The 23,819-nt window shown below is 53.3% G+C and overlaps 1 protein-coding gene across 1 annotated transcript; it reads right to left on the reverse strand.

Annotated features, from left to right (window-relative positions):
* Nucleotides 1-2,918: 2,918 nt before the first annotated feature.
* On the reverse strand, nucleotides 2,919-23,819 carry TSKS (testis specific serine kinase substrate). The gene is given in 12 exon segments (XM_049786189.1): nucleotides 2,919-2,975; nucleotides 2,978-3,077; nucleotides 3,183-3,307; nucleotides 4,803-4,938; nucleotides 5,393-5,566; nucleotides 6,754-6,948; nucleotides 7,831-8,120; nucleotides 8,881-8,964; nucleotides 11,001-11,084; nucleotides 11,645-11,740; nucleotides 22,680-22,905; nucleotides 23,650-23,819. Coding segments are annotated over 12 exon segments (1,737 nt in total).

Below are 23,819 nucleotides of genomic sequence, written 5' to 3' on the forward strand. Positions count from 1 at the left end.
AGCTCAGTGCCGAGGGAGGCCTCACCCAACATATGGACTTTGCACATTATATTTTATATTCAAATCAACAATGTGGCACTTGCCTTGCATACAGCCAACCTGGGTTTGATCCCCAGCACCTCAGATGGCCCCCCTGAGCCTTGCAGGAGTGATCCCCGAATACCACTGGGTGTGGTCCCCAAACAAACCAAAAATCCCATCCCATTGTATTGTGACCGGGTGATGTAATCTGGATAGAATTTGAACAGTGCAGACAAGCAGGAAAAGAATTACTCTGGGGGGCTGGCGAGGTGGCACTAGAGGTAAGGTGTCTGCCTTGCAAGCGCTAGCCAAGGAAGGACCTCGGTTCGATCCCCTGGTGTCCCATATGGTCCCCCAAGCCAGGAGCAATTTCTGAGCGCAGAGCCAGGAGTAACACCTGAGCGTTACTGGGTGTGGCTTGGGAATCACTCCTGACTGTGCTGAGGGGGAGTCTATGGGCGCTGGGGATGAATGAGTGTCCCTCTGCAAAGCCTGTGCTCAGCCGTAGGCACTCTCTCTAAACCGAATATGGGCCAAATGCTGTTATTATCTCTTGATTTTAAATCCATCCATTGTCCTTCCCCCAGCATAGAGGCAGCCATGAAACACTCTGTTCCCAGTAGCACTGGGAGTGCCCACCAGGGCCCTCTAAATACTTCTCGGTACCCCCCCCAAAAAACAAAGCAGAAGAGCAAAATCCTGGGCTTTGTGACTCTGAGGCTGGCCCACTGCAAACCCGCTTCCGCACGCCCAGAAGACTGGGCCACTAGGTGGCATCTGGGATGCAGTGGTGCAGGCTGTCAGTTCAGCATCTGCTACTCCAGCTCTTGGATCCATCGCAGGTGCTCAGGACTGTCCTGGCAGTGCCAAGGGTCGAACCTGAGCCAACCTAGTACCAGGCAAACGCCCTCCCCACTGTACCATCACCCCAGAGCTGCCACAGCCCTCGTTTTGGTGCATTTTGAGGCCACACAGTGCTGTGCTTTTCTGTGCTCAAGACTTGTTTGCATTGAAGCCCTTTTCTGCTTGCAAGCTGGCCCGGCCAGCATCCATCTGGGCCTTCTTTATTCCTTTTCTAGGAGGGGAAGGATCCTCCAGCAGTGGTTGGGAGAACCAGAAACCCCTCCTGATAACACTCAGAGATACTGTTCAGACCCTGGGTGGGTGCTGGGAGACACCATTGTCCCTCTGTGTTGTTGTTGGATGGGGTGTCATGTTGCCAGGAAGCCAAAGCAGGACTGCATTGCAAGAGCTAACTCCTTGGAGCCTTCCCTTTTTTTGGTGGTGGTCGGGAGACACCTAGCATCACTCAGGGGTTATTCCTAGCTCTGCATTTAGAAATTGCCCCTGGCAGGCTCAGGGGACCCTATGGAATGCCAGCAATTGAACCCAGGTCCTTCCTGGGTCTGCATAGTAAAAGCCCTACCACTGTGCTGTCACTCTGACAGTTTTATTTTTGCTTTTTGGGCCACATCCGGTGTTGCTCAAGGATTACTCCTAGCTTTGAGTTTCAGAATCATGCCTGGAGGTGAGGTGCTCAGGGATGCTGAGGACCAAACTCTGGTGGGCCACATGCAAGGCAAGCACACTCTCCCTGTCCCCCCATTTATTTATTTATTTATTTATTTATTTATTTTATTTTTGGTTTTTGGGCCACACCCAATGACGCTCAGGGGTTACTCCTGGCTATGCGCTCAGAAGTCGCTCCTGGCTTGGGGGACCATATGGGAAACCAGGGGATCGAACCGCGGTCCTTCCTAGTCCTTCCTTAGCTAGCGCTTGCAAGGCAGACATCTTACCTCTAGCGCCACCTCGCCGGCCCCATTACTTTTTTTACTTTTTTTTTTTCTTTTGGTTTTGGGGTCACACCCAGTGGCGCTCAGAAGTTACTCCTGGCTCTCTGCTCAGAAGTTGCTCCAGGCAGGCTCGGAGGACCATATAGGATGCCGGGATTTGAACTGGGGTCTGTCCTGTGTTGGCCGCATGCAAGGCAAATGCCTTACTGCTGTGCTCCGCCCTCCCTTTTATTTTATTATTGCCCCGCCCTCCCTTTTATTTTATTGTAGTTTTGACCACAACCAGCAGTGCTCAGGGCTTACTCCAAACTCTGACCAGTGATAACTTTTTTTTTTTTTTCATTTTGGGCTACACCTAGCAGCGCTCAGGGGTTACTCCTGGCTCTGCACTCAGAAATTACTCCTGGGGCCAGAGAGATAGCATAATTGTAGGGTGTTTGCCTTGCAAAGGGCCTACCCAGGACCAAAGGTGGTTCGAATTCCGGCATCCCATATGGTCCCCTGTGCCTGCCAGAAGCGATTTCTGAGCACCACTGAGTGTGGCCCAAAAACCAAAAAAAAAAAAAAAAAATTACTCCTGGCAGGTTAGGAGGATCATATGAAATGACAGATATCAAACCCAGGTTAGTCCCACGTCAGCAAGGCAAATTATCCCTTTGGTCCCCAGGGATCACTGGGCGAGAATTGGGGACACGTGTATCAGGGTAAAAACCTAAGTTGAAGAACAAGGCAAGCGCTCTCCCCACTGTACTATGGCTCCAGCCCCCTTTGGTTTTGGCCACATCTTGAAGTGCTCAGAGCTTATATCTCAGAGATCACTACAGCTGGGACTTGGGGAACCCTATTGGGGGACCAGAGAACAAGTCCAGTTTGACCACATACAAGGCCCAACACATTCTACTATGATTCTGGCCCTATTAAATAAATATAAATAAATAGATAAATAAAGCCCAAAAGCATTACACCACCTCCCTCTAACCCCCTCCAAAAAGCATGAGTCACAGCTAGGAGAGGCCTTGTCTGGGGTGGGGAATCACAGATCTTGCTTTGATGCCAACGAGAGAGTCCGAATTCATGCCAGCATGAGGGGCCGTTTATTGTTTATTGTTCGGGGGTTTGGCCCCCCCGCTTGGGGGGAGTCCCCTGGCCACTTCTTCTGGTCCCATCGTCCCCGTGGACCCCTCAAGCGGCAGGTTGCTGAGCTGGTCGTGGAGCGAACACATCTTCAAATGCAGGTAATCCAGCGTGGCCACCTTCTCCCTGTGCGAAAGGGGGCGGGTGGGTGGACGCCAGGGTGGCAGGGCCAGGGTCCCCCGCTGTCTGCCCCCCTCCTCCCCTGCCCTCTCTGCCTCCTTCCTTCCTCACTCCGGCTTCATCTTGTCCGTCAGCAGCAAATTCTTGGCCCGCACGGCCTCGTCTTGGGCCAGCCGGAGAGTGGAGCTCAGGGCCTCTGCGCGGACGTGCTTGGCCAAGGCCTGGCGCTCCAGCTCCTGGGGAGAGGGGTGTGGGCGCAGCTGGGCTTGCCGAGCCGGGCTGGGGGGTGGAGGGGGAGCTGGGTCGCGGAGGGCAAGGGGCAGGGGCCCAGGGGCAGCCCTACCTCCTCCAGCCTCAGAGGGAACCCCCTCAGGACCACCTCGGCCAGCAGCCACTGAGCCTGGCTCTGTCCCCGGGGTTTCCAGGGAGCACTAAGTTTGGGTGTGATGTTTAGTGACTCATCTATATCTGGGCCTCAGTTTCCCTCATGGGGGTGCCCGACATCCCATCCCACACAGAACCCCACGATGCCCTTTTTCTTTGAGCCCTGCCCGCTGCAGAAGGCTGCTTTGGGGCTCCCTGGCCTATATCCATCCTGTACCAGATGCCCTCAATGTCCCCCCCATCCATCCTGGTCTGTGTTCACCCCTGGCAATTATCTCAGCATGCTCTGGGGCTGGCAATATGATGCCAACCTGCCCTCAGATTTCACCTGCGACCAGCTATGGGGCATATGTGGGGGGATTCAGCACCCCTCAAAGGCATTCAAGCTCAATGGGATCTAGATAAATTAGAAGGACCCCCTCTGACTCTGGTAACATACTGGCTGTCTTTCTTTGTTTGTTTTGTTTTGTTTTGTTTTGGGGGCCACACCCGTTTGATGTTCAGGGGTTACTCCTGGCTAAGTGCTCAGAAATCACCCCTGGCTTGGGGGGACCATATGGGATGCCGGGGGATCGAACCTCAGTCTTTCCTTGGCTAACGCTTGCAAGGCAGACACCTTACCTGTAGCGCCACCTCACCAGCCCCATATCTTTTTATTTATTTATTTATTTAGGGTGGGTCTTTTTTCGAGGGAGGGGCTATACCCAGTGGTGCTCAGGGATTACTCTGGCTCTGTGCTCAGTTATTGCTTCTGGGTGGCTCGGGGGACCATATGGGATGCCAGGAATCGAACCTGGGTCTGTCCTGGGCTGGCTTCATGCAAAGCAAATGCCCTACCGCTGTGCTATGTCTCTGGCCCAGGAGGGTGGGTCTTAAATGATGCTCAAGACCCTAAGGAGCCCCCACTTGGGGAAATTCTCGGTCAACCAGGCTGGCATCCAATTGTGTGTGGGTGCTCAGTGCTGGGGAGATGACTTGGGCCACCTTGGGAGGAGTCAGGGGCTCCCAAGGCCATAGTCAGAGGTTCTTGGGGGCTTTCAGGGTTGCACCCCCAATGCTCAGGGACCATGTGCTGCCGGGGATTGAACTGGGGTTGGGCGCATGAGATAATATCTGATACCCACATTGGCCATGTAGGGTCTAAGAGGACACTCTCCCCGTGGCCCATTTGCTTAACCCCCAGTCCATCTCACTCTGCCCCCAAAATGCAGCCCCTCACCCCCTCAACATCCCACAATTAAGGGCCTCCCCACTCCTGCCACACACCAGCAGCACCCTTGTGCCCAGGGATCCCCTCCCTCTCCTCTGAGTGAAAAGTGGGGTTTGGCGGCCCTCGGTTCCTGGTACCAGAATCTTCTTGTGCAGCCTCTGGCAACTGGGGCAGGCAGGGGCCAGGCCCCTCTGCTTCACCTCGTCCACCAGCGGGGTCAGAGCTCGCTCCAGCAGCTGCTGCAGGGTTTCTGTGGACAACTGCTGGTTTTGGCTGTGGGGAGAGGGCACCCCGATAAAGAGGACACCTCTAGGAGTCCACCATGCAGGCACCTGCCCTTCCCATCATGCGCCTCTCCAGGGCATCACATAGCTGGAAATTCATCTTTTCCACCATACAGTGTCCCGACTTCCTCAGAGCATGCTACGCTGTGACTTCCATCCTCCTGAGGTCTTCCCTTGCCCCTCAGGTGCACCTGGACACCCCACCTTCCACTGCTGACCTCCTCCCCTCCTTCCCACAATGCACTAGGAAGCCTCCAAGCCTTGTATTTTCCAAATCCTTGCCCATCACTTGATGGTTTGGGAAGAAAAATGCTTCCCCCAGTGCAGCGGGACTGGGAACCCCCATCTTCTGTGGTGAGCTTCGTGCTCCTCTTCCTTCTCCAAGCCCCCATTCCTTCCTTCAATCCTCAGTGCTCAGTTCTAGCCAGGCCCCACTCCCTTACCTAGCACAGCGGACACAGGATCCTTGAGGGGCCCGATCCAGGTTCATAGAGACCTCGGACCCTCTCCGAGAGTTCTGAAACTGCCGCCCCAGTTCCTCCAGAATGGGCTTCACTGGGCCCAGCCCCTCCAGTTCGCTCCTTAGTGAAGCTACAGACACCGCCGACCGTTCCACCCTGAGGGAGAGAGGAGTCACCGATGCGAGGTCATTTCCTCATAGTCTCTCCTTCCACCATCATTAATTAGCCCTGGCTCTCTGAGGTCATGCCTGAGCCAGGGTTGTGACTGGTTTTTATGTGTTTTGGATCACATCTGGCAGTGCTCAGGAATTACTCCTGGACCATGTGCGATGCCAGGAATTGAACCCAAGTCACTACGCCCAAACTTAACACAAAAGCCCAATTGCTGGGGACTCTGGTTTTTGCGGGTTGTTGGTTTTTTTTTTTTTGCTTGTTTGTTTGTTTTGTTTCGTTTTGTTTTGGGGCCACACCTGGCCAAACTCAGAGGTTACTCCTGGGTCTGCTCCTGGCAGACTCGGGGAACCATATGGGATGCCAAGGATCGAACCAGTGTCAAACACATGCTATGCAAACAGTGGACTGCTACTTGCTATATTCTAATTGATTGTCTTTATTTTTATTTTTCTTTTGTTTGTTTTTAGTTTTGGGGCTGCCCCTGGCAGAGCTCAGGGCTTACTCCTGGCTCTAAACTCAGAAATCACTCCTGTCAGGCTGTGGGGGGACAGTATGGGAAGCCGGAAATCGAACCCAGTCCTTCCAGGTCCACAGCGTGCAAAACAAATGCCCTACCAGTTCTGCTATCACTCGGGCCCTAATTGGTTGTCTTGTACTGGGCTCCGCCCTCTGTCCTTCCTGGAAGACCCGCCCACAAGTCCTCATTAACCAAGCCACGCCCCTTCAGTCTTCAATTTGGGGGCTTAATTTGTGTAGCTCTAGCTGATTGGCCCTGGCTGAAGACCCGCCCACAAACTCTCATTAGACAAGCCACGCCCACCCCAAACTCTCATTGGACGACTTTCCTGTCAATCTGGAGGCTTGATTTGCGTTGGCCCTGGCTAAAGAACCGCCCACAAGTTTTTATTAAGCAAGTCACGCCCCTTCCCAAACTCATTGGACGACTTTCCTGTCAATTTGGGGGCTTGATTGCGATCTCTTCGCTGATTGGCCCGGGTTAAACACCCGCCCACAAGCCTTAATTAGGCAAACCACGCCCTCCCCAACTCTCTTTGGACTATTTTCCTGTCAATCTGGGGGCTTGATGTGCAAGCCCTTCGCTGATTGGCCCGGCCTTCCCTTAAAGACCCGCTGCATGGCCCCACCCCAGCCCGTCTCGGGGCCCTTACATGGTACAGAGCTCGTCTGCCCGGCCGCGCAGCTCCTGCAGGCCCCGCGCCGTCTGCGCCTGCTCCCTCTGCGCGCGCTCCCACTGGCCCAGGAAGCTGTCGAGCCGGCCGCCCAGGCCCCCGAGCAGCCGCAGGGCCTCCTGCACGGCCCCTTCCTCCTGGTGCCACCGGGCGGTCAGCGAGGACACCTCCCGCCTGCACCATCAGGGGAGAAGAGGGGTCAGGGGGTTGGCATGGACAGTTGCTCACACCCTCCAGTGGCTTTCAAGAACCCCCGTTTCTATTTGGGGTCCAGCACCTGGGACTCCTGGTTCTGTGCTCAGGAGTGACCCCTGGAGGTGCTTGGCAGGCCCTATCTGGTGCTGGGGATTCGAACCTGGGTGCAGAAGCTGCTGTACTCTCTCAAGAACCCACATTTAATTTGGGGGGGGGGGGGTGAGAGGGAGGTTGGCTCATCTAGTGGTGCTCAGGGGTTACTCCCAGCTCTGTGCTCAGGAGTGACCCTTGGTGGTGCTCAGGGACCATATCTGGTGCTGGGGATTCGAACCTGGGTGCAGAAGCTGCTGCACTCTCTCCTGCTCAAGAACCCACATTTAATTTTGGGGGGATGAGAGGGAGGTTGGCTCATTTAGTGGTGCTCAGGGGTTACTCCCAGCTCTGTGCTCAGGGGTCATTTCTGGTGGGGCTCGGGGGACCCTCTGGGATGCCAAGGATAGAACCTTGCAAGGCAAACACCCTCCTACTGTGCAATAGCTCCAGAACCCGCAGCATTTCTGTCCTCCTGTTATCAGGAATCCACAACTGATCTCCCAGGAATCCTCCCTGCCCTCCCTCCTGCCTGGCTGGGTCACAACCCTTCAGGTCATCCCCAAAGGCTGGATCACAGTGCAGAGATCAGAGGCCTGCCTTGCATGTCCAACTGGGATTCCATCTCTGGCATCCCATTGATTCTCCTGAGCACCAAGTCACGAGTAACCCCTGAGCACCAAGGGGTGTGACCACCCTCCTCTAAAAAATATTCCAGAACTGTCCCTCTGGGTACTTACGGGTCCACCCATCACCCCAGGCTTCACCCACCTCAGCTCCTCCAGGCTGGCCGAGACCTTCTGTAGCTCCTGCTCACTCACAGAGGGCGGCCCATCGGTAGCTCGGGAACCCAGTCCCCAGCCACTGGGACCCAGGCTGCGCGGGCGCGGGGGTTCATCCAGGCTCCCTGGCTGGCCAGAGCCACTCGGGGGTGGGGTGGCGGACCCCAGGCCGTGCCGGGAGAGTCCGGCCTCCAACTTCTGCTCCAGCTCCTGCAGCTCGGCCTCCTGCCTCCGTGGCGTCTCGTCCTGAAGTTGCTGCTGCAAGTAGCGGAGTTTCTCCTGGGGGGGGGGGCGGGTGGTGGTGTAGGAGGGGGCTCAGTGTCCAACTGGTCGCCTCCCACACTTCCAAGGCCAGGGTGCAATGCATGCATGCATGGGGCACCCTGTCTGCTTGTTATAGGGAGGACACCCTATTGGAGGTCCAGTAAATTCTCTGCACTTCTGGGGCCGGAGAGATAGCATGGAGGTTAAGGCGTTTGCCTTGCATACAGAAGGATGGTGGTTTGAATCCCGGCATCCCATATGGTTCCCCGAGCTTGCCAGCTGTGATTTCTGAGCGTAGAGTCAGGAGTAGCCCCTGAGCGCTGCCAGGTGTGACCCAAAAAAACAAAAAAAAAAAAGGAAAAAAAAAGAAAAAAATCTCTCCACTTCTGCCAAATATTTATTTCTTTTTTTGGGGAGCCACACCCGGTGGTGCTCAGGGGTTACTCCTGGCTCTGCGCTCAGGAGTCACTCTTGGCAGTGCTCAGGGGACCATGGGATGCTGGGGATTGAACTTGGGTTGGCTACTTGCAAGGCCTCTTCACTGTGTTATGGCTCTTCACTGTGTTATGGCTCTGGCCCCCCTTTGCCTATTTCTCCCTGCCTCCAACAGCTCCCCAACCCTATCCCAGCTTCCCCAACAGGGCCTGGTTCCTAGACACTGTCCTTTGGGGTCCAAACGGGAACATGAACATGCCCTGGCAGCCAATCCCATCCCAAGTCCCTCAGCTTCTCACCCGTCGTCCCCCAGCTTCTGCACCCCTTCTGCACCCCTCACCTCCAGCAGGGCCGAGTTCTGCTTCAGGACGTTGGTTTTGATTTCAGCATCTTCCACTGACCGTGTCACCTTCCGGCAGTTCTCCTGGGTCAGGACACCAGGCCAGGGGGTCCTGCCTTCACCCTTCCACTTCCCACCTGCCACACCCCCAAGACAACCCCTTGCTTGGGGACCACATCTAGCAGTGATCCTGGGCTCTGTGCACAGAATCCGTCCTGGTGCTGCTCATGGACCATATGGGATACCAGATATGAAACTCGGGCCAGGGGCCAGTGAGGAGGCGCTAGAGGTAAAGTGTCTGCCTTGCAAGAGCTAGCCAAGGAAGGACTGCGGTTCGACCCCCCTGGCGTCCCATATGGTCCCCCCAAGCCGGGGGCAATTACTGAGCGCTTAACCAGGAGTAACCCCTGAGCATCAAACGGGTGTGGCAGAAAAAAAACAAAAACAAAAACAAAAAGAAATTCGGGGCCGGAGAGATAGCATGGAAGTAAGGCGTTTGCCTTTCATGCAGAAGGTCATCGGTTCGCATCCCAGCGTCCCATATGGTCCCCCGTGCTTGCCAGGAGCAATTTCTGAGCATGGAGCCAGGAATAACCCCTGAGCACTGCCGGGTGAGACCAAAAAAAAAAAAAAAAATTCGGGCCAGCAGCATGTAAGACAAATGTTTTTCCTGTTGTGCTATCCTCTGGGCCCCCATTTTCCTTTTAGTGGTGGGGAGGGAGATTAGACCACAACTGGGTTGTGCTGTGCAGTGACCCCCTAGCCGTGCTCAGTGGAATCTTTTGGTGCCGGGGATGGAACCAGTTTGGCCACAAAGTGCCTTGCCCATCTCAAGCACAAGGTCTATATAGTAGTTATCTTTATTTGGGGGGGGGCACAACCACACCCAGTGGCACTCAGGGGTTACTCCTGGCTCTGCACTCAGAAATTGCTCCTGTCAGGCTCAGAGGATCATATGGGATGCCGGAATTCGAACCATAATCTGTCCTGAGTCAGCTGCTTGCAAAGCAAAAAACCTATTGCTGTGCTATCTCTCCAGCCCATATTGTTGTTTTTTTTTTTTTGTTTGTTTGTTTGATTGGTTTTGGGCCACACACCTGGCTGTGCTCAGGGCTTACTCCTGGCTCTGTGCTTAAGAATTAGACCGGGGCCGGGCGGTGGCGCTAAAGGTGCCTTCCTTGCCTGCGCTAGCCTTGGACGGACCGCGGTTCCATCCCCCAGTGTCCCATATGGTCCCCCAAGCCAGGAGCAACTTCTGAGCACATAGCCAGGAGTAACCCCTGAGCATTACCGGGTGTGGCCCAAAAAACAAAAAAAAAAAAAAAAAAAAAAAAAAAGAATTAGACCTGGGGGCCAGAGAGATAGCATGGAGGTAAGGCTTTTGCCTTTCATGCAGGAGGTCATCGGTTCGAATCCCAGCGCCCCATATGGTCCCCTGTACTTGCCAGGAGCAATTTCTGAGTCTGGAGCCAGGAATAACCCCTGAGCACTGCCGGGTATGACTCAAAAATCAAAAAAAAAATGAAAAAGAATCAGACCTGGGGGCCGGGTGGTGGTGCTAGAGGTAAGGTGCCTGCCTTGCCTGAGCTAGCCTTTGATGGACAGCGGTTCGGTTCGATCCCGGCGTCCCATATGGTCCCCCAAGCCAGGAGCAACTTCTGAGCGCATAGCCAGGAGTAACCCCTGAGCGTCACAGGGTGTGGCCCAAAAACAAAAAAAAGAATCAGACCTGTCAGGCTCAGGGGACCCCTATGAGATCCTGGGGATTGAACCCAGGTCAGCCATGTGCAAGGCAAATGTCCTCCCTTCTATGCTATTATTCCAGCCTCGGGGTCACTCCAATACCAGTGCTCAGGAGATGATCATATGAGGGTTCCATGGACAGAACTCCAGGGGAGCTGCGTGCAATGCAAGTGCCTTCCCCACTTTCTCTCCAGTCCCTAATTAATTATCTTCATCATATGAGGGTCATTCCCAGCTCAGCACTCAGGAGTCCCTGAGACCTTTCTGGCAAAAATGTCCCTTTGGGTCCCTTATTGCTTATTGCATTCCTTATTGCTGCTCCCTTCCTGCTCAGCCCTCCCAGCCGCTCCCCAGTGCCCTCTGTCCCCCAGAATCACCTTGAGTTGGCTGCAGTACCCCTCAAGCTCCTCCGCCTCCTGCCGTCTCCTCTCCAGATTTTCACTAAGCACAGAACACTCGCTCTGGACCATGGAGGGATAAGGAGTTAGTTGGCAGGGGCAAAGGGGGCACCCCTATCCCCGGGGAGAAGCAGGCTCTGAGCTGGGATGTTATTATTATTGTTTGTTTTTGATTTTGGGGTCACACCTGGCAGTGCTCAGGGGTTACTCCTGGCTCTGCAATCATACATCGCTCCTGGCAGGCTTAGAGGACCATATGGGATGCTGGGTATTGAACACAGGTCTGTCCGGGGTCAGCAGCATGCAAGGCAAATATCCTAGTGCTATCTCTCCAGCCCCCTGGGATTAGCTCTATATTTTTTTTCGGGGGGCCCACACCAGGCTGCACTCAGGAATCACTCCTACATGCTTAGGGGATCCTGTGGGTTGCCAGGATCGAACTCTGGTTAGCTGCATGCAAGGCAAGTGCCCACACCCGCTGTGCTATAGCTCTCAGCCCCTCCATTTCCTTCTTGTGCCTCAACCTCCCGAAGTGGCCCACAGGAGCTTGGATGGGGGTTCTTAGGCAGGTTCTAAGAAGGGGCTGGGTAATCTTGGTGGGCTGGGGAGGAGGCTCTTTCCACCTGCAGTGTCTGTACATGCTGGTTCACGCGTGTGGTCTTTTCCTTCAGGCTGGTGATGGAGTCTTTAGCACGCACCAATCCACTGTTGACCCCACTCTGGGGAAGAAGGAGATGGAGAGTGATTTAGGATGGCAGGAATGTTCTGGAATGGGGTGGGCAGAGGAGAATAGAGTGCAGGAAGGAAGATCAGGTATTAGCTTGGCACATGTCTGACTCTGGGTCTATGCCCAGTACTGAACACTGGCAGGCAGGGGTCACTCCAGAGTATGAAGCGAGAAATGCCCCCTAAGGATGGCCAGGTGTGGCCAAATAAAATAAGACAAAAGGGGCTGGGCAGTGGCACTAGAGGTAAGGTGCCTGCCTTGCCTGCGCTAGCCTAGGACGGACCGCGGTTCGATCCCCCAGCGTCCCATATGGTCCCCCAAGCCAGGAGCGACTTCTGAGCGCATAGCCAGGAGTAACCACTGAGCGTCACCGGGTGTGGCCCAAAAACCAAAAAAAATAAAAAATAAAAAATAAAATAAAATAAGACAAAAAATGGGACTAGATGGGGTCGGAGAGATAGTATAAAGGTAGGGCATTTGCCTTGCATGCAGAAGGACGGTGGTTTGAATCCTGGAATCCCATATGGCCCCCGAGCCTGCAATTTCTGAGCACAGAGCCAGGAGTAACCCCTGAAGCTGCAGCTGGGTGTGACCCCAAAAACTAATAAAAGAAGCTTTAAGAAATCTGTGTCATGGGGCCGGAGAGATAGCATGGAGGTAAGGCATTTGCCTTTCATGCAGAAGGTCATCGGTTCGAATCCCGGCATCCCATATGGTCCCCCGTGCTTGCCAGGAGCAATTTCTGAGCATGGAGCCAGGAGAAACCCCTGAGCACAGCCGGGTGAGACCCAAAAACCAAAAAAAAAAAAGAAATCTGTGTCAGATGCTTTAAAAAAAAATCTTGGTGGGCCGGAGAGATAGCACAGCAGCGTTTGCCTTGCAAGCAGTCGATCCAAGACCTAAGGTGATTGGTTTGAATCCCGGCATCCCATATGGTCCCCCGTGCCTGCCAGGAGCTATTCTGAGCAGACAGCGAGGAGTAACCCCTGAGCACCGCCGGGTGTGGCCCCCCAAAAAAAAATCTTGGGGCCGGAGAGATAGCATGGAGATAGGCCATTTGCCTGGCACGCAGAAGGACAGTGGTTCAAATCCCGGCATCCCATATGGTCCCCTGAGCCTGCCAGAAGTGATTTCTAAGTGTAGAAGCAGGAGTAACCCCTGGGCGCTGCCGGGTGTGACCCAAAAACAAAAAGAGGGGTGGGGGAACCAGAGTGATAGCACAGCAGTAGAGCTTTTGCCTTTCACAAGGCTGACTCAGGACAGACCCAGGTTTAATATCCGGCATCCCATATGTTCCCTCTAGCTTGCCAGGAGCAATTTTTTTTTGTTTTTTGGTTTTTTTTTTTTTTTTTTGGTTTTTGGGCCACATCCGGCGGTGTTCAGGGGTTCCTCCTGGCTGTCTGCTCAGAAATAGCTCCTAGCAGGCACAGGGGACCATATGGGACACCGGAATTCGAACCAACCACCTTAGGTCCTGGATCGGCTGCTTGCAAGGCAAACACCGCTGTGCTATCTCTCCGGGCTCGCCAGGAGCAATTTTTGATTGCAGAGCCAGAGCCAGGAGTAACCCCTGAGTGATGCTGGGTGTGGCCCCCCAAAAATGACATAAAACATACAGGACTGGGGAGCTTGCACGCAGATGACTCAGGTTCAATCTCCAGCATCCCATCTGGTTCCCTGAGCACTACCAGAAGTGATTCCTGAGCGCAGAGCCAGGAGTTACCCTCGAGCACCACCAGGAATGAGCCCTGTACATAGCTCCAGGAGTAAGCCTGGAGCACTAGGAGTGAATCCTGAGCACAGAGGAAGGAGTATCCCCTAAGCACCACCTGGTCCCAATTCTCCACATGAAAAAGGACTTACTGGGGGCCAGGGAGGTGAAGCAAAGGGCTGGAGGACCTGCATTGCACACTCAGCGGCCCCTAATTGGATCCCCATCAGTGACTTCTCTGGGTGCATTGTCAGGCAAGAGTAGCCCTCGGGTCTCCCGAGCACTGCTTGGGAGCACTTCACGCACAAAGCAATAAAACCCATATAAAATACAGACTATTGGGACCGGAGATATAGCATGGAGGTAAGGCGTTTGCCTTGCATGCAGAAGGAAGGTGGTTTGAATCCTGGCATCCCATATGGTCCCCTATGCCTGCCAGAGGTGATTTCTGAGCATAGAGCCAGGAGGAACCCTGGCTATGAGCGCTGCTGGGTGTGACCCAAAAACCAAAAAAAAAAAAAAAAATACACACTATTTTCGCTCCAGAAGCCAGAGAATACTAACTAGTTCAGCCTGCTCATATTAGAGTTTGCTCTGCACAAGGGCCAAGTGCTCAGTTCGTTCCCCTCTTCCTTTCCACAGGCAAGTCTCCTGGGACTGATTGGCCCGGTTTGGGAATGAAAGATTCAAAAGCAAATAAACAAAAATACAAGTTAACTTTGAAAGATTTGTAAGTCACTTTGGCCACAATAAAAAAAAAAAAAAGTCCAGAGCCAGAGTAATAATAGAGTTTATGGGGGCCGGGAAGGTGGCGCTAGAGGTAAGGTGTCTGCCTTGCAAGCACTAGCATAGGACGGACCGAGGTTTTTTTTTTTTTTTTTTCCTATTTTTTTTTTTTTTTGGTTTTTGGGTCGCACCCGGCAGTGCTCAGGGGTTATTCCTGGCTCCAGGCTCAGAAATTGCTCCTGGCAGGCACAGGGGACCATATGGGACGCCGGGATTCGAACCGATGACCTCCTGCATGAAAGGCAAACGCTTTACCTCCATGCTATCTCTCCGGCCCCACGGACCGAGGTTTGATCCCCCGGCATCCCATATGGTCCCCCCAAGCCAGGAGCGATTTCTGAGCGCATAGTCAGGAGTAACCCCTGAGCGTCAAACGGGTGTGGCCCAAAAAACAAAAACAAAAAAAAATAGTAGACTTTATGATTCTTGCATATAGCTGTCTGAGATTTTTCTCTGGTACCCCATATCATCCCCTAAGCCTTCAAGGAATGATCCCTGTGTGTAGAGCCAGTAGTTAGCCCTAGTATCACTGAGTATGGTCCAAAGCCAAAATAAATGTGTAAATAAATTAAAAAAAAAAGTTTAAGGGGGCCGGGCGGTGGCGCTAGAGGTAAGGTGCCTGCCTTGCCTGCGCTAGCCTAGGATGTACCGCGGTTCCATCCCCCAGCTTCCCATATGGTCCCCCAAGCCAGGAGCGACTTCTGAGTGCATAGCCAGGAGTAACCCTGGAGCGTCACCGGGTGTGGCCCAAAAACCAAAAAAAAAAAAAAATTTAAGGGGCCAGAGCGGAGGCACAGAGCAGTAAGGTGTCTGCCTTGCCGGCACTAGCCTAGGACAGACTGTGGTTCTATCCTCCGGCATCCCATATGGTCCCCCAAGTCAGAAGCGATTTCTGAGCTCATAGCCAGACCCAGTGTGTCCCAAAAACAAAAACAAAAACAAAAACAAAAAAATCTAAAACCATAAATTTTTTTTTTTTTTGGTTTTTGGTTTTTGGTTTTTGGGCCACACCCGGCGATGCTCAGGGGTTACTCCTGGCTGTCTGCTCAGAAATAGCTCCTGGCAGGCACGGGGGACCATATGGGACACCGGGATTCGAACCAACCACCTTTGGTCCTGGATCGGCTGCTTGCAAGGCAAACGCTGCTGTGCTATCTCTCCGGGCCCTAAAACCATAAAATTTTAAAAATCAGCAGAAGTGATCAAAGACTACAGAGCCTCGACATTTACCTTCTGAGTCTGTAGGTCGACAAGGCACTTCTCTTTCTTTCCCAAACTGGGCCAATCAGTCCTAGGAGTCCCTGGCAGTTCTCAGGGGTTACTTCTGCCTCTGGACTGTAGAATTACTCCTGGTTGTGCTCAGGAGACCATATGGGATGGTGGGATCTAACCTGGTTTGGTTGCATGCAAGGCAAATGCTCTCCCTGGTGAACTAGTGCTCTGGCCCCTGATCACTAGAGAGACATCCTGAAAAACCGCCCAATTCTGAAGGCCAGCTTGTGACAGCATCCAAGAGAGTTAACGCGACATGGGACTCTTTGACATGGGACTCTTTCGTCAAGAACCACATTTTCCAGGACCAGAGAGATAGTGCAGCTGATAATGTGCTTGCCTTGCGTGCAGCAGAAGCGAGTTTGATAAGTGATATCCTCGCAGGGGTCTTCAAACTACGGCTCGCGGGCCACATATTGGATTTATTCCCATTTTGTTTCTTCACTTCTAAATAAGATATATGCAGTGTGCATAGAAATTTGTTCATAATTTTTGTTTTTACTATAATCTGACCCTCCAACAGTCTGAAGGACAGTGAACTGACCCCCCGTTTAAAAAGTTTGAGGACCCCTGCTACAGTCCCAAGTACTGCCAGGAGTAATTCTTTTTTTGTTGTTTTTGTTTTTGGGTCACACCCAGCAGTGCTCAAGGGTTCCTCCTGGCTCTACGCTCAGAAATCGGTCCTGGCAGGCTTGGGGGACCATTTGAGATGCCGTGATTTGAACCACTGTCCTTCCGAATTGCAAGGCAAATGCCTTACCTCCATGCTATCTCTCCAGCCCCAGGAGTAATTCTTGAAGAAATAGCCAGGAGTAAGCCCTGAGCATCTCCAAGGATGGGCCTACAAACCAAGGGAGGGAAACTACATTTTCCAGACTCCTTTGCAGCTAGATGTGACCGTGTGACCAAGTTCTGAGCAATAGAATGAGAGGATATTATACTAAATGATTGTAATTTCAAGTTTTTTCCTTTCGGGGCTGGAGAGATAGCTTGAAGATAAGGTGTTTGCCTTTCACACAGAAGGTGGGTGGTTTGAATCCCGGCATCCCATATGTTCCCCTGAGCCTGCCAGGAGCAATTTCTTTTTTTATTTTTGGTGGGTTTTTTTTTTTTGGCAGGCACGGTGAGGGGGGGGGAACCAATATTGGAAACCCGAATTCAAACCGATGGCCTCCTGCATGAAAAGCAAACGCCAGGGGCTGGGCGGTGGCGCTGGAGGTAAGGTGCCTGCCTTACCTGCACTAGCCTAGGAGACGGACCGCGGTTCGATCCCCCGGCGTCCCATATGGTCCCCCAAGAAGCCAGGAGCAACTTCTGAGCGCATAGCCAGGAGTAACCCCTGAGCGTCACAGGGTGTGGCCCAAAAACCAAAAAAAAAAAAAAAAAGAAAAGCAAACGCCTTACCTTCATGCTATTTCTCCGGCCCCGCCAGGAGCAATATCTGAGCATAGAGCCAGGAGTAACCCCTGAGTGCTGCTGGGTGTGACCCAAACCCCCACCCCAGCAAATTTTTTTCTATGCCAAGTTTTTTCCATTTTTTTATTTATTTGCCTTTGGGATGATTACACCTAGTGTTACTGTAAGTGGGCGGCAAGGAACCCTAGCAGCAATGTCAGTGACCTATAATTTCCAATTGTAGATTTCAATTTCCCATGTGTAAAATATACATTTCATGGGGCCGGAGAGATAGCATGGAGGTAAGGCGTTTGCCTTTCATGCAGGAGGTCATCGGTTCGAATCCCGGCGCCCCATATGGTCCCCTGTGCCTGCCAGGAGCAATTTCTGAGCCTGGAGCCAGGAATAACCCCTGAGCACTGCCAGGTGTGACCCAAAAACCAAAAAAAAAAAAAAATATATATATATATATACATTTCATGCCCTTTTTTTTTTTTATGGAGGGTGTAAAACCCAGGGGTGTTCAGGGCTTACTCCTGGTTCTGTATTCAGGGGTCACTCCTGGCAAGGTCAGGGGACCATATGGGGTGCGGGAGTTTGAAGATAAGTGCCCTCCTCACTGTACTATTGCTTCAGCCCCAAAATGACCAATTTTAACCAACGGAAGCAGAGAGGGTAAGAGCTAAGTGCTGGGTCAACACTAAAATTATGGCTGTGATTTGCCCTCCCCCTTAGCCTTCCTTAGTACCTTGGAGGTAATGGAAAGGTCTATGGCTTTACAGAGAGCTGAGCCATCAGAACCCAGGAGCTGTAATTGTACCATTCTAGGCTCTTAGAAAGAACAAACCTGCTTTACTTGTTGAGGCATTTATAGGGGAAATGATCCTCTTTAAGCCAGTTATTTTGGTTTCTGTCACAGTTGCTGAGCTAATATACAAAGTGAAAGGGGGTGGGGGTTCCTTCCATTGTCAGTGAGATTACGTTATCTTTTTTTGGTTTTTGGGCCACATCCGCAGCGCACAGGAGTTACTCTTGGCTCTATGCTCAAAAATTGTTCTGACAGGCTCCAGTGACCAGAGAGGATGCTGGGATCTGAACCTCGGCCATCTGCGTGCAAGACAAATGTCCTCCCCACTGTGCTATAACTCTGGCCCCAGCTTTGCATACTCCTTGAGTGACAGCACTAGATATTAAGATCAAGAGTGACAGAGCTATCATATTAAGAAGATAGAGAAATAGGGGGTCAAGAGAGATAGTACAGTGGTAAGGCATTTGACTAGCACACAGTCAACCCAGGAGAGACCCAGGTTCAGTTCTCGGCATCCCATATAGTCCATTGAGCCTGCCAGGAACGATTTCTTTTACTTTCTTTTTTCTTTTTCTGGTTTTTGGGTCACACCTGGTGGTGCTTAGGGGTTCCTCCTGGCTCTGTGCTCAGAAATCATTCCTTGCAGGCACCATAAGGGAGGCTTGGATTTTAGCCACCATTCATTCTGTATTGGATGCATGCAAGGCAAATACCCTACTGCTGTGATATTTCTCTGACCCACCAGGAGAAATTTTTGAGCTCAGAGGCAGAAGTAACTTGTGCCACTGAAGTGCCACTGGGTATGCCCCCACCCGAAAGAAATAGAGAAATAACAGAAAATTAAAAAAAAATGAATACAGTTAGACTCAAATAACTTAATAGATACATAAAAATATGTGTAGTGGGGCCGGAGCAGTGGCGCTAGAGGAAAGGCGTCGGACCACGATTCGATCCCCTGGTGTCCCATGTGGTCCCCCAAGCAAGGAGCAATTTTTTTTTGTTTGATTTTTTTTTTCGGGCCACACCCGTTTGATGCTCAGGGGTTACTCCTGGCCAAGCGCTCAGAAATTGCCCCTGGCTTGGGGGGACCATATGGGACGCTGGGGGATCGAACCGCGGTCCTTCCTTGGCTAGCGCAAGGCAGACACCTTACTTCTAGTGTCACCTCGCTGGCCCCGCAAGGAGCGATTTCTGAGTGCAAAGCCAGGAGTAACCCCTGAGCGTCACCAGGTGTGGCCCAAACTTCCCCCCCAAATATGTGTAGGGGCCAGATTGATAGTAACATGGGGAGCACATTTGCCTTGCTTGCAGGCAACCTGGGTTTGATCTCTGGCATCCTTGAGCACTGCCAGGAGTGCTTCTTGAGTGCGGAGCCAGGGGTACTCTCTGAGCACTGTCAGTTGTGGCCCTCCAAGGGAAAAAACGAGTGCAGAAAGGGCCAGAGCGATAGCACAATGGGAAGGGCATTTGCCTTGTACTTGGCTGATTAAGGTTTGATCCCCAGCATCCCATATGGTCCTCTGAGCCTGTCAGAAGTGATTTCTGAGCATATGCCAGTAATAACCTGAGAGCTACCAGATGTGTCCCAAAAATAAAACAACAACAAAATTGCAGAGAGGTTGAAGGGATAGGACAGAATGTTAATTCCCTGGCACCCCATAGGATCCCCTGATCCCTTCCAGGAGTGATCTTTGAAGTGCTGAGCCAGGACTGATCCGTAAGCACCATTGAGTGTGCTCCCCACTTCTACAAATTCTTTTTTTTTTTGGGGGGGGCCACACCCGGCAGTGCTCAGGGGCCACTCCTGGCTATTTGCTCAGAATAGTCCCTGGCAAGCACAGAGGACCATATGGGACGCTGGGATTCGAACCAACCACCTTAGATCCTGGGTTGGCTGCTTGCAAGGCAAACACAGCTGTGCTATCTCTCCAGCCCCTCTACAAATTCTTTGATGTGACTTGAAAAGGGGAGCCTATGGGGCCGGAGAGATAGCATAGAGGTGGGGTGTTTGCCTTGCATGCAGAAGGATGGTGGTTCGAATCCCGGCGTCCCATGTGGTCCCCTGAGCCTGCCGAGAGCAATTTCTGGTAGAGCCAGGAGGAATCCCTGAGTGCTGCCGGGTATGACGCAAAGACCAAAAGAAAAAAAGAGAAGGAGAACTGGATGTTGGAGCCTGAGCGATGAGGACGGTGGGGAGGGCACTTGCCTTGCATGTGACCAACTTGATTCTAATCCTTTGCACTCAGCACTATCAGGAGATGAACGCAGAAATGCAGAGCCAGGAGAAAACCCAGAACACCACCAAACACAACCCCAAACCTGACCCAGCGAGGAGGGAGTTTGCCGTACTAATATCTGACTTTAGTTTGATCTCCAGCATCCCATAGGGTCCCGAACACCACTAGCAGTGCTTGGGGTATATATACGTATGTGGTGCCGGCGAATAACAAACTGGGGACTGGGATTGGTTTGCATGTAAGGAAGTACTTTAACCCCAACCACCACCTCCATGCTCTCTCTCCAGCTCCCAAGGGTCATTCTGGGGAAAGAGCCCTGAGATCAGAAACTCAGGCCTGGGCCCGGAGAGATAGCACAGTGACAGCAGCGTTTGCCTTGCAAGCAGCCGATCCAGGACCAAAGGTGGTTGGTTCGAATCCCAGTATCTCAAAAAAAACAAACAAACAAAAACAAACAAACAAAAAAAAAACCTCAGGCCTCTCTGGGGCCAGAGTGATAGCACAGTGGTATGACATTTGTCTTGCACATGGCCAACCCAGGAAAGACTGGGTTTGATCCCTGGCATCCCATATAGTCTCCTAAGCCCGCCAGGAGTGATTTCTGAGTTCAGAGCTAGGAGTAACCCCTGAGTGCTGCTGGTTGTGACCTCCCCCCCCAAAAAAAAATAAGAAACTCAGGCCTCCAGCCTATGACCAAAGAGGAACTGAGGTCCGGCCAAGCCGGGTAAATGTGTGGGGCATATTAGCAGCCCCAGAACAGCCTTCACTGTCAACACCTCCAAAAGTCTGGTTCATACAGGAAGAGCCCCACCATGGAAGACTCCGGCTAGTGTTTCCCAGCCAAAATTCCCCCCCAGGAAGGACACAGCAGGAGCACTGTTTGCAGTTCCCAGAAGGTCTTGGGGTTCCCGTGAACAGTTTTCTGGGAACTGCTGGTCCTATGTTTCCTGTGTGGCCTCAGGGAGGTCCTTCGTGTCTCTGTCCTCTTTCCCTCCTGCAAACTGCACACAGGACTGATCAGTCCGTCCAGGGCCCCAGAGCTGGTTCAGCTGGCTCTGACCCGGATTCCAGCCAGGGATACCGCCCAGGGCACCCAGAGAGAGCCCTGAAGACAGAAGCAGAAGCCCTGAGTACTGGGGGGTAGATCCGCCCCCCCAGAACAGGAAATAAAGGAAAAGAAAAACACGTGCACGGGGCCAGCTGGAAAGTGCACTTTTGCAGACGGGGCAAAACTGCGTTGGATCCTGAGCCTCAGATTGCTGGCTTTGATCACACGAGCGACACCAGCGTCATGAGTCTGCCATGTCCACTATGTTGTCTCCTATAAGATTAGATCTGCAGGCACCCTGTCTCTGGGGCTCTGTCCCCCTCTCTCTGGTTTCTACCTTTTCTTTCTCTCTTTTCCCTCCCTCCCTCTCTTACTCTCACTGGCGATGCTCAGGGCTCAACTCCTGGCTCTGATCAGTAATCACTCCTGGCTATGCTCAGTGGGACCATATGGGATGTCTGGGATTGAACTTGAACCCAGATCAATCCTCTGCAAGACGAGCACCCTTCTCTACTGTGCTACTGCTCAGACCCTCTATATCACACTTTCTGGAGTCCATGCTCCCCTCTGTGTCTTTGCCTCCTCCCTCAGCAGGCCCTCATATGTCCCTTGGCCCCCCATAGGAACTGAGGACCTGCTGGCCTCACGTTTTCCTGGCCTGGGTGAGCCTGAATCCGAGCCTGGCAGTGCCCTGGGCGAGCACACAGCTGGGGCCGTTTCTCTGGGTCACAGCTCACTGGGGAACTGGTGCCCCACATGGTCCCTGTTCCTGTCTGCTCCAGTTTCCGTTTTCCTTCTCTCGCTCTGTCTCTCTCTGTCTCTCTCTGTGTCTCTCTCTGTCTGTCTGTCTCTCTCTCTCTTTGGTTTTTGGGCTACACTCGGTGGCACTCAAGAGCTACTCCTGGCTCTCTGCTCAGAAATCACTTCTGGCAGAGTTGGGGGACGCTGGGATATTGGTGCTAGGAATTGATCCCAGGTCAATCCCAAATCGGCCGCATGCAAGGCAGTGATCTCCCCACTGTGCTGCCTCTCCAGCCCCAATCACAGCCCCTTTTCAATCAACTCAGCTCCCCCTGGGCAGCTCTCCTTCTGGTGAGGCTCTCAGCAGAAGTTAAGCTCAGTTGAGTGAGACTGGCCTGGGGCATGACCCGAGGATGGCAGTTGGCACGGGAGGATCGACTGGTTGCTCAGTCTCTTCAGCCCTTTTCCAACACTGCCTCCTCCAGAAAGCCTTCCTTTTTGTTTTGTTTTGTTTTGTTTTGTTTTTGGGCCACACCCGGCATTGCTCAGGGGCTACTCCTGGCTGTCTGCTCAGAAATAGCTCCTGGCAGGCACGGGGGACCATATGGGACACCGGGATTTGAACCAACCACCTTTGGTTCTGGATTGGCTGCTTGCAAAGCAAACGCCACTGTGCTATCTCTCCGGGCCCATAGAAAGCCTTCCTTGAGATGCCAGGTGAGGCTTACAAAGCCCTTTTCTGGGGCCCTGGTGTGACCACCAGGATGAGACATTTCCTTCAGTCTGTGGCCCCCCCAGGGTGGAGACCAGATCTCAAGTCCAGCTCCAGGCTGGGTGTATGGAGGGCCCTTCTCATCCTAGACCAAGATGCTCCCCTCCCTTCCCCGGCTCCCACCTTTGATCGCTCGCCCCGCATGAGATGAGGCCCCTCACCAGCATGTCTGAGATGTCGGGGTCCTCTGGCCCCCAGGGCGCGGTGGGAAAGGGGGGTGCCCCAGGCAGGGCGAGCGGCCCCGTGTCCTCTGAGATGGACTCAGTGCCTGACGAGTCTGTGGGCTCCACGGCTGCCAGGTTCAGCAGAGACACGTTGGTGCAGGCCGAGGAGCGACGTAAGTTCAGGCACCAGTGCAGGGGCTCGTGGGCCAGTCTGGGCTCCACCCTGGGGGGGCAGCAGGGTCAGTGGGGTGCCCCCTCATGCCAGCCCCTCCTCCCCTTCCTCCTCCCTCCACTTTTTTATCTCTTCTTCTCCGTCCTTGCCTCCCTCCTCCCCTGTTTCCCTCCTCTTCTCTTCCTCCTCTCTTCTTCCCCCTCCTCCCCTTCTTCCTCCTCCTCCTCTTCCTCCCCTCAGCCCCCCAAATTTATTTGGGACCTGGTTTCCTCTGGTGTCAATCAACTGTACAGTCTCCCCCTCATCCCATCCCTCCTCCCCATCTGCACCTTCAGGCTCCTCCTTCCCCCACTCTCCACCGTCCTCCCCCAACTGCCCACTGTCCTCCCCTCCATGATCCTCCCCCCACTCTCCACTGTGCTCCCCTCCATGGTTCCCTCCACTGCCCACCGTCCTCCCACCATGGTCCTCCCCCACTGTTCACTGTCCTCCCCTCCATGGTCCTACCCCCACTGCCCACCATCCTCCCCTCCATGACCCTCGCCTCACTGCCTATCATCCTCCCCTCTGCCCTCTTGGCCCATCTCTCTTCCTCCTAGTCACCCTCCTCTCTCCACCCCTCACCATACCCCACTCCTTACCACCTTCCTTCCCTCCCTGCTTCCTTCCTCTCCCCACGTTCCCCTTCTCCCATCCCTTCCTGAGCCCCCCCCCCCACCAACTCTGCAGGGACCTCAGCCCTTCAGGAGTCCCCCAAAGTCCAATGCTGATGCCGCCACTAGGCCCCGAACCCACCCGTGGAATGACACGGCTTTCTTCTTTTTCGTGATCCCTTTGTTTGGGCTGGCCACCGTCCCGGGGGCCTCAGGGACCAGCTGGGCGCGGCTCTCCACGCCTGCCGGAGGGTCCCCCGCCTCGTGGATCTCCTTGGATTGCCAAATGGTCTTCACCACCAGGCTGGCCAT

Source organism: Suncus etruscus, chromosome 14 (assembly GCF_024139225.1).
Source record: "Suncus etruscus isolate mSunEtr1 chromosome 14, mSunEtr1.pri.cur, whole genome shotgun sequence".
Classification (NCBI taxonomy): domain Eukaryota; kingdom Metazoa; phylum Chordata; class Mammalia; order Eulipotyphla; family Soricidae; genus Suncus; species Suncus etruscus.